The sequence below is a fragment of the Syngnathus typhle genome, linkage group LG6 (genome assembly GCF_033458585.1).
Source record: "Syngnathus typhle isolate RoL2023-S1 ecotype Sweden linkage group LG6, RoL_Styp_1.0, whole genome shotgun sequence".
NCBI classification, from domain to species: domain Eukaryota; kingdom Metazoa; phylum Chordata; class Actinopteri; order Syngnathiformes; family Syngnathidae; genus Syngnathus; species Syngnathus typhle.
The window spans coordinates 18939772-18956006 of NC_083743.1; the positions used below are offsets into that span (position 1 = coordinate 18939772).

General features: G+C 44.4%; 1 protein-coding gene across 3 annotated transcripts in view; it reads left to right on the forward strand.

Annotated features, from left to right (window-relative positions):
• Positions 1–16235, forward strand: part of LOC133155560 (aldehyde dehydrogenase, dimeric NADP-preferring-like) — a 102435-nt gene that overhangs the window by 23681 nt on the left and 62519 nt on the right. For all 3 annotated transcript variants that reach the window (XM_061280993.1, XM_061280994.1, XM_061280995.1), the window contains exons 2-3: positions 13201–13364; positions 15427–15658. In XM_061280993.1, coding sequence (XP_061136977.1) covers positions 13209–13364; positions 15427–15658 — 388 coding nt within the window. In that variant the 5' untranslated portion in view covers positions 13201–13208. The remainder of the gene's footprint in view (positions 1–13200; positions 13365–15426; positions 15659–16235) is intronic.

Here is a 16235-nt window from a genome sequence, read left to right on the forward strand (position 1 = left end):
TAGATCGGGGGGCGGGGGCTTTCCTCCCAATCACGCCCTTCCAGGTCTCACTGTCATTGCCCACGTGAGCATTGAAGTCACCCAGTAGAACAATGGAGTCCCTAGAAGGAGCGCTCTCCAGCACTTCCTCCAGGGACACCAAAAAGGGTGGGTACTCTGAGCTGCTGTTTGTTGCAAAGACACAAACAACAGTCAGGACCCATCCCCGCACCCGAAGGTGGCGGGAGGCGACCCTCTCGTTCACCGGGGTGAACCCCAATGTGCAGGCGCCCAGCTGGGGGGCAATAAGTATACCCACACCTGCTCGACGCCTCTCACCGTGGGCAACTCCAGAGTGGAAGAGAGTCCAGCCCCTCTTGAGAGGGCTAAAACCTTTACCCAAACCGTGTGGGGAGGCAAGTCCAACTATGTCTAGTCGGAACTTTTCTGCCTCGCACACCAGTTTGGGCTCCTTTCTAGCCAGAGAGGTGACATTCCATGTCCCAAGAACCAGCTTCTGCAGACAGGGATCAGACCAAGGTCCCTGCTTTTGGCCGCCACCCAGCTCACAATGCACCCGACCCCTTTGGCCCTCCCAAAGGTGGTGAGCCCATGGAAAGGGGGACCCACATTTCCTTTTGGGCCCCATGGGCGAAGGCCCGGCCACCAGACGCTCGCCTTCGAGCCCCACATCCAGGCCTGGCTCCAGAGGGGGGCCCCGGTGACCCGCGTCCGGGCGAGGGAAATCTGAGTCCATATATGTTTTTCTTCATAAGGGGCTTTTTGAGCCGTGATTTGTCTGGCCCCTCACCTAGGACCCTTCTGCCATGGGTGACCCTACCAGGGGCATGAAGCCCCAGACAACATGGCTCCTAGGATCATTAGGACACGCAAACCCCTCCACCACGGTAAGGTGATGACTCACGGAGCAGTCAGATCAGCAGTCTTCCCCATACTTGTGATTTAGCTTACTGAACCAAGCTGAGTGTCTGTAAAGGCTCAAGAAACCGTTGCAGGTGTTTCGAGTTAATTAGACCATTCAAGTGATTAGTTGAATGCCCTACTAGTATACTTTGTCATGATATTCTAATATTTTGAGATAGGATATATGAGTTGTCTTAAGCTGTATGCCATAATCAGCAATATTTAAATAATAAAAGGCTTGCAATATTTCAGTTGATTTGCAATGAATCCAGAATGTATGACATTTTTGTTTATTTAATTGCATTACAGACAATAAAGAACTTTATCACAATATTCTAATTTTCTGAGACAGTCCTGTATATAAGTCACACCGGAGTACAAGTCGCACTTTTGGGGCAAATTTATTTGACAAAATCCAACACCAAGAACAGATATGAACGAGCAACAACAGGCTAAATGATACGGTATGCTAATGTGACATAAACACAAACGAAGAGCTTTAGAATGGGCCTGATGTAACAATAACAGTCATCCAAATGAATATAACATAAATAACACTTTTATCAAACCATCTGTGTTACTCCAAATCTTTAAATCCATCGATCGTCCTTTATGGAATCCACGCCGGGTGTGCGCCGTGCCACTGACGTCGGACTCGTCTCGGATGAAGTTCAAATTATTCCACAGACCCATGTAACGATATATAAAGTATATATCAAATTCCTATTATTAAACAACAATATTATCAAACCATCTGTGTCACTGCAAGTCATTAAATCCATCGATTGTCCTTTATGGAATCAACGCTGCGTGTGCGCCGCGCCGCTGACGTCGGACTCGTCCGCTGCAGTTCAAATTATTCCACAGGCCCATATGACGATATATAAATTATATATCAAATTCCTATTATATAAACAACAATATTATCAAACCATCTGTGTCACTGCAAATCATTAAATCCATCGATCTTCCTTTATGTAAACAACACCGCGTGTGTGCTGCGCCGCTGATGTCAGACTCCTCAGTTGCAGTTCAAATTATTCCACAGGCCCATATAATTCTAAACAACAATTTTGTCAAACAATCTCTTTCACTCCAAGTCATTAAATCCCGTGATCGAATCCTTTGTCCTTTATGTAAACAACCGCCGCTGACGTCACTTGCAGTTCGAATTACAGTAATCCCTTGCACTGCGGTTTGTTTATCGCGGTTTCACTACATCGCGGAATTTTGAAAATTTGTGAATAATTTCACATATAAATCGCTCCTATAAGTCGCGACTTATAGTCCGAAAAGTACGGTATTTTTTCTTTTATTTCTTATCTTATCCTGTAACACAGTTATTGCTTGAGTTTTTAATCGGCCGTTAAACTCATATTTGGTTATCCATGAGTTAAGGTATTTTGTTTTACCAGGTGTTAGGGTTAGGGTTAGGGTTTTTTGCAAGAACCACACGGGAGACAGTATGCCCTTTGAGCACTTGCAAGTGGAGAAATTGTTCATCACTGTACATACAGTGATGCTCGAACAAAGTCTGCTTTTGGATTCTTGCAAGAGCATGTGTTAGGGTAGTGGTCACTCTAACTTATTTTGCAAGAACCACACTGGAGACAAGTTAGTCGTTTCAGACACCTGCAGGCGGAGAGTTCACTCATCGCTGTGCTTACAGCGATGGTCGATTGAAGTCTGACTCAGGCCTTTTCAGGTGCATGTTTATTGAGAGAAACAGAGTGGGGTTGAAAGTGGGGGTGTGGGAACACAGGATGGGGTAAAGCCGCTCCCCTGCTGATCAAAGCATAGCAGGGGGCCTTTTGCGACGTTCTGTAAACAAAGCAACTTTGATTGCTTCCTCTGCGTCTAGTCAATCAGTTGAAAAGATCTTAGCACTTTGGTCAACTACTTTTTGTCTAGACAGGACAAGCTAGTTAAATTATTACAGGTTACATTCCAACATAATCATACGATGAAGATATTCTGCAAACCCTAACAGCATGTTTATTGAAAGAAGCAGGGTGGGGGTGGGAGTGGACATGTTTGCTGGTCACCTCAGCAACTGGTTAATCAATGCGGTCCCAGCTCATTGGGTGTGAAAACAGAAACTAGTGGACCATTTTAGATGACTACACTATTTGGAAAGTTTCAACAACTGGATGGTTAAACTTCCCAGAGTCAAGGAAAGGTGAAAGGTTTAAACAAAGTTAATAATTCTAGTCTACATTACAACATAATCATACGATCAAGATAATTTGTCAACCCTAACACCAGGATAATTTAACTCAACAAATTTCCAATCTTTACATGGTAGCGCTTGTTTAGGATCCTTTTTGTTTACCTTTTTGCCTGTTGATTTACTCTTATTTTGGCCCATCTTGAAGTCAGTGATTCACCTAGGGTGACTATACTAACTTCTACCTGAACAGGGTGACAATTACACTCTGCTTGAGGTAATTTCCAAGCTTCTACCACAGAGTGGCGGGAAATTCTTGCCTCTGCTTCCTCAAGCAGTTGTCACTTCAATGTATAATACGCACCCTAAAAATGGCATGCTGATGCTGGAAAAAAGCCTGTACCCATGTATAATACGCACCCAATTTTTATGAATTTTTAAAAAAAAATGTTTTTTTTTTTTTTTTTTTTAAGTCCCAATGATCGTCACACACGCAGGGAGGCAATGGGTCCCATTTTTATAGTCTTTGGTATGGTCTTAACTAGGCTGGATGTAATTTTTTTTGTTGGCGTTGATTTCTCCGACTGCCCGTAAACGCACCACCGCGGTCCGTGCGCACACGGGAAAGAGGCGGCTCTGTATGGGAGAGACGTTGAAGAGGAATAAAAACACCCTTGGAAACCAAAACTTGCCCCTCGTCGTGACTCGGAGCCGCAACAAATGTTTCGGATTTGTGTAGGGTACATTGTGACAGACAGCAAACTAGCAGGTGATCGAGCGAGCGTCTGATACAAGAGCATTGCGGTCGTATGGAGCATGTTTGAAGTGAACAGCAGAGACAAAAGGAACAAGGCAAAGTGTTGTGAAATAAAATATTACCTGTAATACGGATTTAGGTAGAGAACTGAACTCTCACTCTTTATATAGCTGACGTGTCTTGCGCATCCGTTCTGCGCATCTGTAATGGCGGCCTCCGTATGATATCCGGTTTGCGTGTGTGCGCGTGTGCGTGTGTGCGAGAGCGAGAGAGAGCGCGAGAGAGAACGCTCAACCGTAGCACGCCGCCGACCGCCCAACTGCACCGCGCTGGTAGCATTATTGTGACAGAGCCGTCGCTGAAATTTAGAAGATATTTTTAAAGTCCTGATGTACTTTCTAAAATTTAAGTGGACCTCAGTGCGCACTGCGCAGGGAGCTTAATTTGGTGCGGTCGCGCAACCGCAGCGCGCCGGGCGCTCACTGTCGCATTGCTTAAAGAGCGCCTTTGTGTTTTAGGATGAACAGCAGAGACCAAAGGAACAAGGCAAAGTGTTGTGAAATAAAATTTTACCTGTAATACGCATTTTGTTATTTGCTGATTGAAACTGCTAATTAAACTGTGAATTGAAACTAATAGGAAGAAAACAACTCTCGCTCTTAATATAGCTGATGTGTCTTGCGCATCCGTTCTGCGCATCTGTAATGGCGGCCTCCGTATGACGTCCGGTCCGCAATGGAGATTAAAAAACAAACAATATTTGACAATAACACACCATCAAGGATTGCACCATCGCATCAAACGATGTGTCGTCAATTATGAATTTTACTGAGTGTGTTGGACAGGATGGCTGAATGCGATGCGCGATTGACAACAAACAAGAAGAAAGGTGATTTCAAGTTTTATTTCGGGGGAGATTTGTCATGTCTTGCTATGTGTCTAGGTTGCCATAGTTTCTGTTCGCGTCGCCCCTCTCTTCCTGTGTCACCTCAATCGATGTAACGTGTTTTGTATTTAAGTCCTGTCTGCCCCTCGCTCACCGTTGGATCATTGCATGTGTTACTGTCATTCTGTTCCTGTCTTTGGTAATGTCACCCTGTCTTTTTGTTCCACGACTTTGTCGGTCAGTCCTGTTGTTGGTTTTGTTGTACCATGACTTTCTTTAAAAAAAAAAAAAAAAAATTTTTTATTTCTTTGTACCCATGTATAATACGCACCCAAGATTTTAGGACAATAAATTAGGTAAATTTTGCGCACTATACACGGAAAAAAACGGTAATACATGTACAGTGCAGTCCAATAGAAAACGCCCTTCTCCTCAAATCCAGTCACTTAGCTACGAAGTAGGGTGGGCTCGCCAGTCTACACCGAGTCTTTACAAGCAATGCCGAAATGAAAATACTCAGGGCTGTGGAATAATTGGAACTGCAACTGACGATGAGTCTGACGTCAGCGCCGCATCTACTTCCGGAGTCAGCGGAGTTGTTTACAAGTGACACAGAGGAGGAAGATTTCGATGGATTTAATGATTTGGAGTGATGCGGATGGTTCGATAAACTTGTTTTTTATGGTATTGTTATTTGTTATTTGAATAATAATAGGCACGTTCTCAGTCCCTCCCCCCTCAAAAGCGAGTTCAAATAATCTGGATCCCTGAGTAACGACCAAGCTGATGAAGAGGCGAAAGCCGGTTCATCGCTCCCCCAACCTGAAGGTCAACTGGACAAATCCACTAGACATGCCCTCATCCGTCGGGCCTTTAACCCCTCCCCTCTTGAACACCCCCGACTAATTGATTTACACTCCCATCGCCCCAATCCTTCCGAAGAAGCTGAGTTGTCAAAGAAAAGACCTTGTCGACCTTATTCGTTTCCGACATCCCCCGGACCTGCGTAGGTGGCTCCATATCGTGGGGAAGACTGATGACCGTCAATGACATTTGTGTGGCGAGGCAGACGAAACAATCGAACACCTCTGGTTTAGGTGCCCAGCAGGGATGACTGAACGGTATCATCGGCAACTCGGCCAATACTTTGGTGAACTTCTCAGCCTCCCAAGTGCCATCTAGTGCTACTGTTTAAAATGATTTTTTTACCAGGATCAGACTCAGTATTGTGAGCCCAGGAGAGAATCAAATCCAAGTAATTTATTGTGGTGCCGTAGAATATCCAAGCTGGTCTCTCTGGGAATAACGGCTTTCGTTTTTTGATGCGAGAGAGAGAAAAGGTAACGGGGCTAACTAGTGATCTAATGATTAAAAAACATATTAATAACTTAAACATTCACATCACATTTATTCTGAAAGTATTTTTTTCTTCTCTGTTCATAAATAAATACTTTGTTGCGATACTTCTGACAGTTTGCGTGTGACGGCTGGAGAGTGACTGCAGAGTGCGCATGCTTGAGGAGTTTCTTCAGGAAATTAGGAAGAAGGTTGGAGCAGCTGAGAGGCGTATCTGCATCTAAATGGCAAAAGAAGCAAGGAAAAGAGTACAAAATAAAACAAGGACTGGAGTGCATAACCACTGTCTCGCTGTTGTGTGTGGTTGGTCCGCTGGCCTCCTCCATTGACGTAATCGCGTAGGCCACATGTGTCAGACTCAAGGCCCGCGGGCCAGATGTGGCCCGCCATGTCGTTTCATGAGCCCGCGAGAGCTTAAAAGTTTTGAGTGTCTAAAAATAAATACCAAACAATAAATTAAGAGCGTGCTTTGAGCAAAAACTACATTTCCCACAATGCCTTTCGACTACGCTAGCCGCGGCAGTGTCAATGCCAGATAGAATTTAGATATAAATAATGATCCCAAAATGTCCAGAAAGAGAAATGTTGATGCAGACGGAAGACTGTTTCAAGAAAGATGGGAAGGTGAATACTTGTTTGTGCTTCAAGGAGGAAGACTGGTATATCTTTTGTGTTACAAGGTGGTGTCGGTTGTCAAAGAGTACAATCTGCGTCGACATTTTGACACCAAACATGGCGCTAAGTACGCTAAAGCTAGCCTTCAAGAAGAACAACAAATTGCCCAAGAATTAAAAGGCAAACCCAAAAAGTCAAAGTCAGCTTTATTGTCAATCCCTTCATATGTCAAGACACACAAAGAAATCGAAATTCCGTTTCCTCCATCCCACGGTGACGAGACACAGTACACAATAAACATACAAGTAGACGACACAAAATAAAAACAAGAAGGCACAAACAATAAATAATAAATAATAAATAAATAAAATGAGTGATGAATAAATAATAAACAAATAACCCAATAAATAAGATGAGCAAAACTGAGCCAGTGTGCGTACAGCAGACCATAAGCATAGCGCAAAGTACAGGACGCTACGAAAGGGGGGGCGAGTTCAGGATCCTAACAGCCTGGAGTATGAAGCTGTTGGAGAGTCTGGCGGTGCGGGAGCGCAGGCTCCTGTACCTCTTCCCAGAGGGCAGAAGATCAAACAAAGAGTGAGCGGGGTGACTCACATCACTCACAATCGTGGTCGCCTTGCGGCTGAGATGGGAGGTGTAAATGTCCTTCAACGAGGGGAGCGAAGCACCAATAATCTTACCAGCCGTGTTCACTATGCGCTGCACGGCTGCGGTTGCAGCAGAGTTTGTTCATGAAATCCGCAGCCTTGCACATGCTTCTAAGTCTTTTTCAGAGGGAGCGTTTTTGAAGCAGTGAATGCTGAAGGTCTGTGAGCAGGTGTGTCCAGGCCAGTTACAGACTTTTAAAAAAGTCAGTTTATCAAGAAACACCATCGCCGACCGAGTGAAGGAACTAGCAGAAAATCTTACAACACAGCTGACCGAGGTGACACGCAGCTACACAGCTTTTTCATTAGCTGTTGATGAAAGCACAGATAACACGGACACAGCGCAATTATCAATTTTTATTAGAGGCGTAAAGTCGGACCTCTCTATCGCTGAGGAGCTGTTGGATGTGGCTGCAATGCATGGGACCACTACGGGACAGGACATTTTTGATGCGGTAGAGAAGTCCGTAAGTAAAAATGCATTGCAGTGGGAAAACTTGGTAGGATTAACTACAGACGGTGCACCGGCAATGTGTGGAGGAAAAGTGGGCTTGGTTGGACTGATGAAAAATGCAAAAAAAGGACTCTCACACGCCTCTCATAACGTATCATTGCATTATCCATTAAGAAGCTTTGTGTGGGAAGGTGCTGGGGATGGACATTGTGACCACAGTCATGAAAACAGTGAACTTCATTTGGGCGCGTGGCCTGAATCACCATCAGTTCCAGCAGTTTTTGCTGGAGATGGGCTCGGAACATGGGGACATGCTGTACCATACAGAAGTGCGGTGGCTGAGTAGGAGCAAAGTCCTCAAGCGATTTTTTTTAACTCTGGGAAGACATTGCTCTTTTTATGCAGAGTAAAGGAAAACTCATGTCTGAACTATCAGATCCAAAGTGACTTTGCTGTGTTGTGTGACATAACCGACCATCTCGCCCAGCTGAATCAGAAGCTGCAGGGACGCAAACAAGCCATCACGCAGATGTCTGACACGATCGCGGCTTTCCAGCGTAAATGGGACTTATGGATGTGGCAAGTGAAACAGGACAATCTTGTCCTCTTTCCTGTTTGTCAGAGCATGTCAGCTTCATTTCCCAATACTTTTTCATATGCTCAGTTGGCTACCAAACTGATCTGGTTAAAGACTGAGTTTGATCGGCGCTTCTCTGACTTCAGAGCACAACAGTCTGACTTTGACATGTTTGCCAATCCTTTCATCATCGATGTCTGCACTGCACCCCAACAGCTTCAGATGGAGCTAATTGAGCTTCAAAGCGATAGTGGCCTGAGCAACGTTCCAGGATGCTGCAATCCAGGACTTTTACCGTCTGCTGCACCCTGGTTTGATGCCACAGCTTCGACTTCATGGTGCCCGTGTTCTGACCATGTTTGGGAGCACCTATCAGTGCGAACAGTTTTTTTCCATAATTAATCTGAACTAAAACAAGCACAGATCACGCCTCACGGATGACAACCTCCATGCTGTTCTACACCTAAAACCAGGCATTGACACACCGGTAATGGGAAAACAATGTCAGAAATCTGGTCAGAAAACACACAGGTAAGCATTTTTTTAAAAACGTAATTAAAATATTATAAAATGTAATTCAACCAAGAAGAAGAACAGTTAAACTGTGTGCAATTTGTGTGGTTGCATTTTGTTTTGTGTTTATCATTTTCAGAACATGGTCAATGGATAGAGAGAGAATCCACTTGATGTTTTCAAGGACAGGCAGCATCTCCTCATCAAAGACTAACCGAAAAACTTGACCAATATAGTTGTGAACTGAGTCAATCTTTATTTTGGTATTTTTAGTTGATTACATATTACTTATGTGTAGCTGCTGTTGTAATTATTTAATGTTTGCAGGTCTTATGTGTGTATGGAGACAAATTGTTGTCGTCAAACCATCAGTTGGATGCAAGGCTGTGTGCAGCCTTTTTTTGTAAAATGCTACATGTGTCATACATGTTCTTTGCAGCTCAGTTTTATGTTATTTTCTTTATTCACTTGGACAGTTTGATCCTTCAATAATGGAGTTATGTGGGTTTTCACAAGCTGACAAATTTTAAAAGGAATTATGTTAGAACAACAAGCAAACATGTTTTCTATGCAACTGTAATTGTCACTTGAAACACTAAGGAGTAGTTACATTTATTTTACATTACATTCGATTACATTTAGTTACATTTATAAGTTACATCTGGCCCTTTGAGGACAGCCATTATGCTGATGTGGCCCTCTGTGAAAATGAGTTTGACACCCCTGGCGTAGGCCATCCTTGGAGAGAACCTTCCCCCTCCTGGCTACAGTTAGGCGCACGCAGGAACGCACAACAATTTTCTCCTGCCTTCGTCCGCATAATGGGATACCCTGGGAATACTCACCTCTGTTTGTCTGTGTCAAGTGTCAAGGACAAGGCCACCAAATGCGGCTTAATCAAAAAGGGGTTTATTGGAGGGAAAGGGGTAGTGGAGAACAGGATGACAGGAGGCTACAAGGATATCAACAGACAGGCATAGTAACAGACCAGGATACGGCAGACTACAGAATAGGCAAATGAGATGTAGCGCACTGGTAGGGCAAAAGAACTAACAGACACTGAGGGCTGGGTGTGCGGGTTTATAAGGAGTGGCTAACTAGCTCTGAGCAGGTATGGAGAAAGCCGGAGGTACGGGCAATAATAGTGATAGCTGCTGACAGGACGGGAGGGGCAGGAGGGATGAGCTGATCACAGTCCGGGTCACACGGATGCGTGACACATACGCCCCTCCCCTCCCCCCCCCGCCCCAACGTCCCCAAAATACAAACCCCTACATGAGGCAGAGCGCCAGAGACCATGGGTCACTCTCATCAGACTGATCCGGGACCGTGATGAGACTGCGTACAGAGAGGAGGTGGAGCGGCTAGTCCACTGGTGCAGCCAAAATCACCTGGAGCTGAACCCGCTCAAGACCGTGAAGATGACAGTGGACTTCAGGAGAGACGCATCGCCACTTCCAACCCTCACCATCCTCAGCAATGCTATTCCCACTACGGACACCTTCAAGTTCCTGAGATCCACAATCTCCCGGGACCTGAAGTGGACCGGCTACATAGACTCTTTTCGGAAGAAGGCCCAGCAGAGGTTGTACTTTCTGAAACAGCTCAGAAAGTTCAACCTGCTACAGGAGCTGCTGAAAACCTTCTCCGTTGCCATCATCCAGTCTATATTGCACCTCCATCTGGTTTGGATCGGCCACCAAACAAGACAAGCACAGACTGCAGCAGACAATTAGGTCCGCGGAAAAGATAATCGGGACCAACCTCCCATCTATCCAAGACTTGTATCTGTCCAGGACCAGAAAACGTGCAATTAATCATCTCCGCAGACCCTTCTCACCGAGGACACAGTCTGTTCAAACTCCTCTCCTCTTGACGGCGTTACAGAGTGCTCTCTGCCAAAACCAGCAGACACAGACACAGCTTCTTCCTCCAGGCTGTCGCTCTGATGAACTCTCACCACTCAGAGACTCAGAGTCATCACTGTGCAATAACATCCTGTTCTCCTCACTTAAATGTTGTTAGTAACTTGAACTTGTTCAGTCACTTAAATGTTGTACAGAGACTGAGATCAACCTGAGTCAAATTCCCTGTTTACCATGCACAATAAAGTCAATAAAGCTAATTCTGATTCTGAATGCAACAGGAGATTCACTTTGACTCACTTTGGTGTCGCTATGCATGATGCTTAGTGTGGTGTGTTAATCCTGAAGGTAGACAATTTGCATTGCTTGACAAGGTAAACCACACTTCAAAGTAACTTGCAATACACCCATGCCTTATAACAGCCAACAAGAAACACTATGTGTTGGAACTTTCAATAGTCAAAGTCTGTTTTATTGTCAATCTCTTCACATGTCAAGACACACAAAGAAACCGAAACTACGTTTCCTCTATCCCACGTTGACGAGACATAGTACACGATAGACATACAAGTAAACGACACAATATAAAAACAAGAAGGCAAAAACAATAAATAATAAGAGTGATGAATTAATAAACAAATAACACAATAAATAAGAGGAGCAAAACGGAGTCAGTGTGCATACAGCAGTGGTGTTTAAATTTACGTAATATGCTGTTTTTACTTCGCGAATCTTTGTTTATTGCAGGTGGTTCTGGAACGCGTTTTCACCGATAAACGAGGGTTCACTGTATATTGTTTATGGACATTAAAATACTGTAGCGGACAGAAACTGCCATCTAAAAAAATGCAGGATACCTCGTGTCCCCAGTGTAAATTGATGAGTTCACAGATTTTTGAAACCCAAAACTGTCCAAATTTTAAAATGAAGAAAGTGAAAATGATGCTGCCAAATATGTTACAAATGAATCAGGAGTCAACAGAATGTCAGTTAATTTGATGTACCGTATTTCCCGCACCTTCAATGAACGGCCCATTTTAAAACATTGTCCATATATAAGGCGCACCGGATTATAAGGCGCATAAAATAGAAGCTATACTGCAACAAACTGAGGTTGACTAGGGTTGCGGTATGCATCCACTAGCCAATAACCAACGAGCCCTCTGTAAACAATCGCGTTTCTCAAATGATCTCCTATAAAATGATCGGAACTGACTAAAGTTCGATCTAACGCATTGGCACTACTTACCTATGTTTCCCTTCCATATCGATCCGTAGATTTACTCGAAACATTAACAGAGCAGCCTATTTTGACATGAAACAGCCTCGCGGGTCAACAGCTATCGTTAAGCATTAGCCATCCGCAATTTCCCATGAGCCTCAGCTCGCAATCTCCCATGAGCCTCAGCAAAGTGTAAACAATCGCGTTTCTCAAACGATCTCCTAAAAAAATGATCGGAACTGACTAAAGTTCGATCTAACGCATTGGTACTACTTACCTATGTTTCCCTTCCATATCGATCCGTAGATTTACTCGAAACATTAACAGAGCAGCCTATTTTGAAATGAAATAGCCTCGCGGGTACAACAGCTATTCGGTGACGCCCCCTGACTACAGTTGCCGTAATGTTGGGAAGCGATGCGACCTTGTAATTTACTAGTTGTACTAAAACGTACTGAAACATTTTGGCAGAGCACTGTGTACAACCAGTATGGATCAACAAATTCATCAATTGATCCATATATAAGGCACTCTGCATTATAAGGCGCACTGTGTTTTTTTTTAGTAAAATGTAAGTTTTTAGGTGCGCCTAATAGAGCTGAAAATACGGTACATTAATTTGACGTTAATTTGAGAACAACTGTTTAAAGTGTAAAGGAAGAAATCATCCATCCATCCATCCATTTTCTGTACCGCTTTGTCCCCACGGAGGTTACGAGCGTGCTGGAGCCGATCCCAGCCGTCATCGGGCAATAGGCGGGGGACACCCTGAACTGGTTGCCAGCCAATCGCAGGGCACACAGAGATGAACAACCATTCGCACTCGCACTCAAACCTAGAGGCAATTTGGAGTGCTCAACCGGCCTACTAAGCATGTTTTTGGGATGTGGGACGAAACCGGAGTGCCCGGAGAAAACCCACATGGACACGGGGAGAACATGCAAACTCCACACAGGGAGCGCCGGAGGTGGAATTGAACCCGCACCCTCCTAACTGTGAGGCAGACGTGCTAACCGGTGCGTCACTGAGCCGCCAAGGAAGAAATTATTCAAATAAAATCAATATTTGATGTCCTGTACTGTATTGTGGCTTTACTTATCATCCAGCTGAATCAATAATCGGCTCCTTCTGAGGTGTCCATATTTCATATTTTTTTAATGTTGCCACCTAATGTCCATAGCATAATATATTTCTCTATTCTTTACTGTCTATACTAGCTGATGTTATGGAGAGGCAGATTATTCAGCATACCCGGGGGGCCTTTGAGAGTGGAAGAACTCGTCCTCTTGAGTTCAGGCTGCAGCAGCTTCAGGCCTTGCAGCGGATGATAAGTGAGAGGGAGGTTGATATTGTCACAGCTCTCAAACAGGATATTAACAGGGTGAGTAGAAACACTGGACACAATTGCACAATTTCATTTTTGAGCCAACGCAAGTCTAATCTCGTATATTTGGGGCCTTGTTGCGCTCACCCCGGCGAACTGGCATATTGAAGCCAGGACACCTAGGTGATATTCAATATGTATAATAATTTATAATAATTTGGTCACTGAAAGTTGTATGCGCTTGGCATAAAAGCAGGTGCATTGTCATTTTTGTGCAGGGGCTATGGTTTATTTCGGCGTGTTTGTGAGTTTGGAAGACGTGCTACGCCTCACTGGGCGTTTACACCTCACCTACCAGCGTATCTGCAAGTTTGGTTACACAAAGTAGACTATGTACATTTTAGACTGGGGAAAAGCAGGTCGAATTCTAGGCGCAGGTGGTTTCATACTTTTTTCCACCATGTCATTCATGGCAGACAGAGGTTTGCACTTGGACCTTCTTGATTTTGATGCAAATGTCAAAGTCAAAGTCAAAGTCAGCTTTATTGTCAATCTCTCCACATGTCACAACACACAAAGAGACCGAAATTACGTTTTTCTCTATCCCACGGTGACGAGACACATAACACGATAGACATACATGTACGCGACACAATATAAAAACAAGAAGGCAAAAATTCAAACAATCAATAGTAAGAGTGATGAATAAATAATAAATAAACAGATAACACAATAAATAACGGAGCCAGCAAGCATAGCGCAAAAGTAAAAAACATCATAAACAAAAAGGCACAAACAATAAATAAGAGTAATAACAAATAATAAATAATAAGAGCCAGTGTGCATTCAGACAGTTCAGACAGTAAAAGTACAGGACGCTACGCAGAACGGGGGAGCGAGTTCAGGATCCTAACAGCCTGGAGTATGAAGCTGTTTGAGAGTCTGGAGGTGCGGGAGCGCAGGCTTCTGTACCTCTTCCCAGAGGGCAGAAGCTCGAACAAAGAGTGAGCGGGGTGACTCGCATCACTCACAATCGTGGTCGCCTTGCGGGTGAGATGGGAGGTGTAAATGTCCTTCAAGGAGGGGAGCGAAGCACCAGCAATCTTACCAGCAGTGTTCACTATGCGCTGCAGGGCCTTCAAGTTGTAGTCAGTGCAGCCGCCACCCCAAACAGCAATACAGCTGGAGAGGACGCTCTCAATGGTGCCGCGGTAAAATGCAGTCATGACGGCCGGAGGAGCGCTCGCTCGCCTGAGTTTCCGCAGGAAGTACAGGCGGCGCTGGGCTTTCTTTGCCAGTGATGCGGTGTTGGTGGACCAGGAGAGATCCTCACTGATGTGCACCCCCAGGAACTTGGCGCTGCTCACTCTCTCCACCACAGCACAGTCGATGGTGAGCGGCAGGTGTTGGGTGTGACCCTTCCGGAAGTCCACAACAATCTCCTTGGTCTTGTCGACGTTCAGCAGGAGGTTGTTGTCCCTGCACCACGTGGTCAGAAGGTCAACCTCCAGCCTGTATTGAGTCTCGTCTCCCTTGGTGATGAGACCCACCAGAGTCGCAGATTGGTTGGGGAAAGTCTACTTCTGTCCCACAGCAGCGCACAAAGCCGCTACCATCTGATTTACTACACTCAATTTCAATCGCGCAAAGTCTAGCAAGTCAAGTCAAGTCAAGTTTATTTGTATAGCCCTAAATCACAAGCAGTCTCAAATGGCTTCACATAGACAAAAATTGACAATTATTCTCAAAGCATCCCCTGATCTTGAGCTCCCAAAAGGGCAAGGAAAAATTCAAAAAAACCCTACCGGGGGAAAATGAGAAACCTTGAGAAGGGACCACAGATGGAAGGATCCCCTTTCAGGATCACCAGGTTGAAATGGATGCAGAGAGGGCACAAATGATACAATATGAAAATCAATGAAATAAAATATGTATGTCCATATCAGAGCAGAGGGCTGCCGAAGGAGCCCTCAATTGCCCTGGCAAAACCCCCAAAGAAAGACAATTCGCACAGTTAGAGTGCGCTTTGCAGTTAGAATGAAAATTGGGCCCACAATGTCTACAAAGAAGTCTGTTTTTCTGGTGTGTATTTTTATGTATTCTGTTTGGTGTCTTACAGAGCCAGTATGATACATCACTTTTGGAGTTGATTGGAATAGATAATGAGATTAACCTGGCAATGGAAAAACTGAGAGAGTGGGCAGCCCCTCGGCTGGTGGAGAAGAATCTCTTCACTATGTCAGACGAGGCTTACATCCAGCCAGAACCCCTGGGAGTGGTGCTTATAATTGGAGCCTGGAATTACCCATGGGCCGTAACATTGATACCTCTTGTAGGAGCTATTGCTGCAGGTACACACACACGCACACAGCTGTCACCTACACCCTGCAGGTGGGAATGTGCCCCCCCACACACAGAATTTTAGACGCATTTTTTTTTACATTTGTGATTCAGTACTTCACATGAACAATGTATTGACTGCACTCACGTCAGACGGCATTATTGGGAAGTGTTATGAATGAATGAACGAACGAACGAACGAATGAATGAGTTGTAATTGTTTCAAACATGTAAACTATGCATCATCAATCAAATGAAGACTACCGTTTTTTTCCGTGTATAGTGCGCCCCCATGTATAATACGCACCCTAAAAATGGCATGCTGATGCTGGAAAAAAGCCTGTACCCATGTATAATACGCACCCAATTTTTATGAATTTCTTTTTTTTTTTTTAAGTCCCAATGATTGTCACACACGCAGGGAGGCATCGGGTCCCATTTTTATAGTCTTTGGTATGGTCTTAACTAGGCTGGATGTAATTGTTTTTGATGGCGTTGATTTCTCCGACTGCCCATAAACTCTTTTTGTTCCACGTCTTTGTCGGTCAGTCCTGTTGTTGGTTTTGTTTTCTAAAAAAAAAAAAAGTA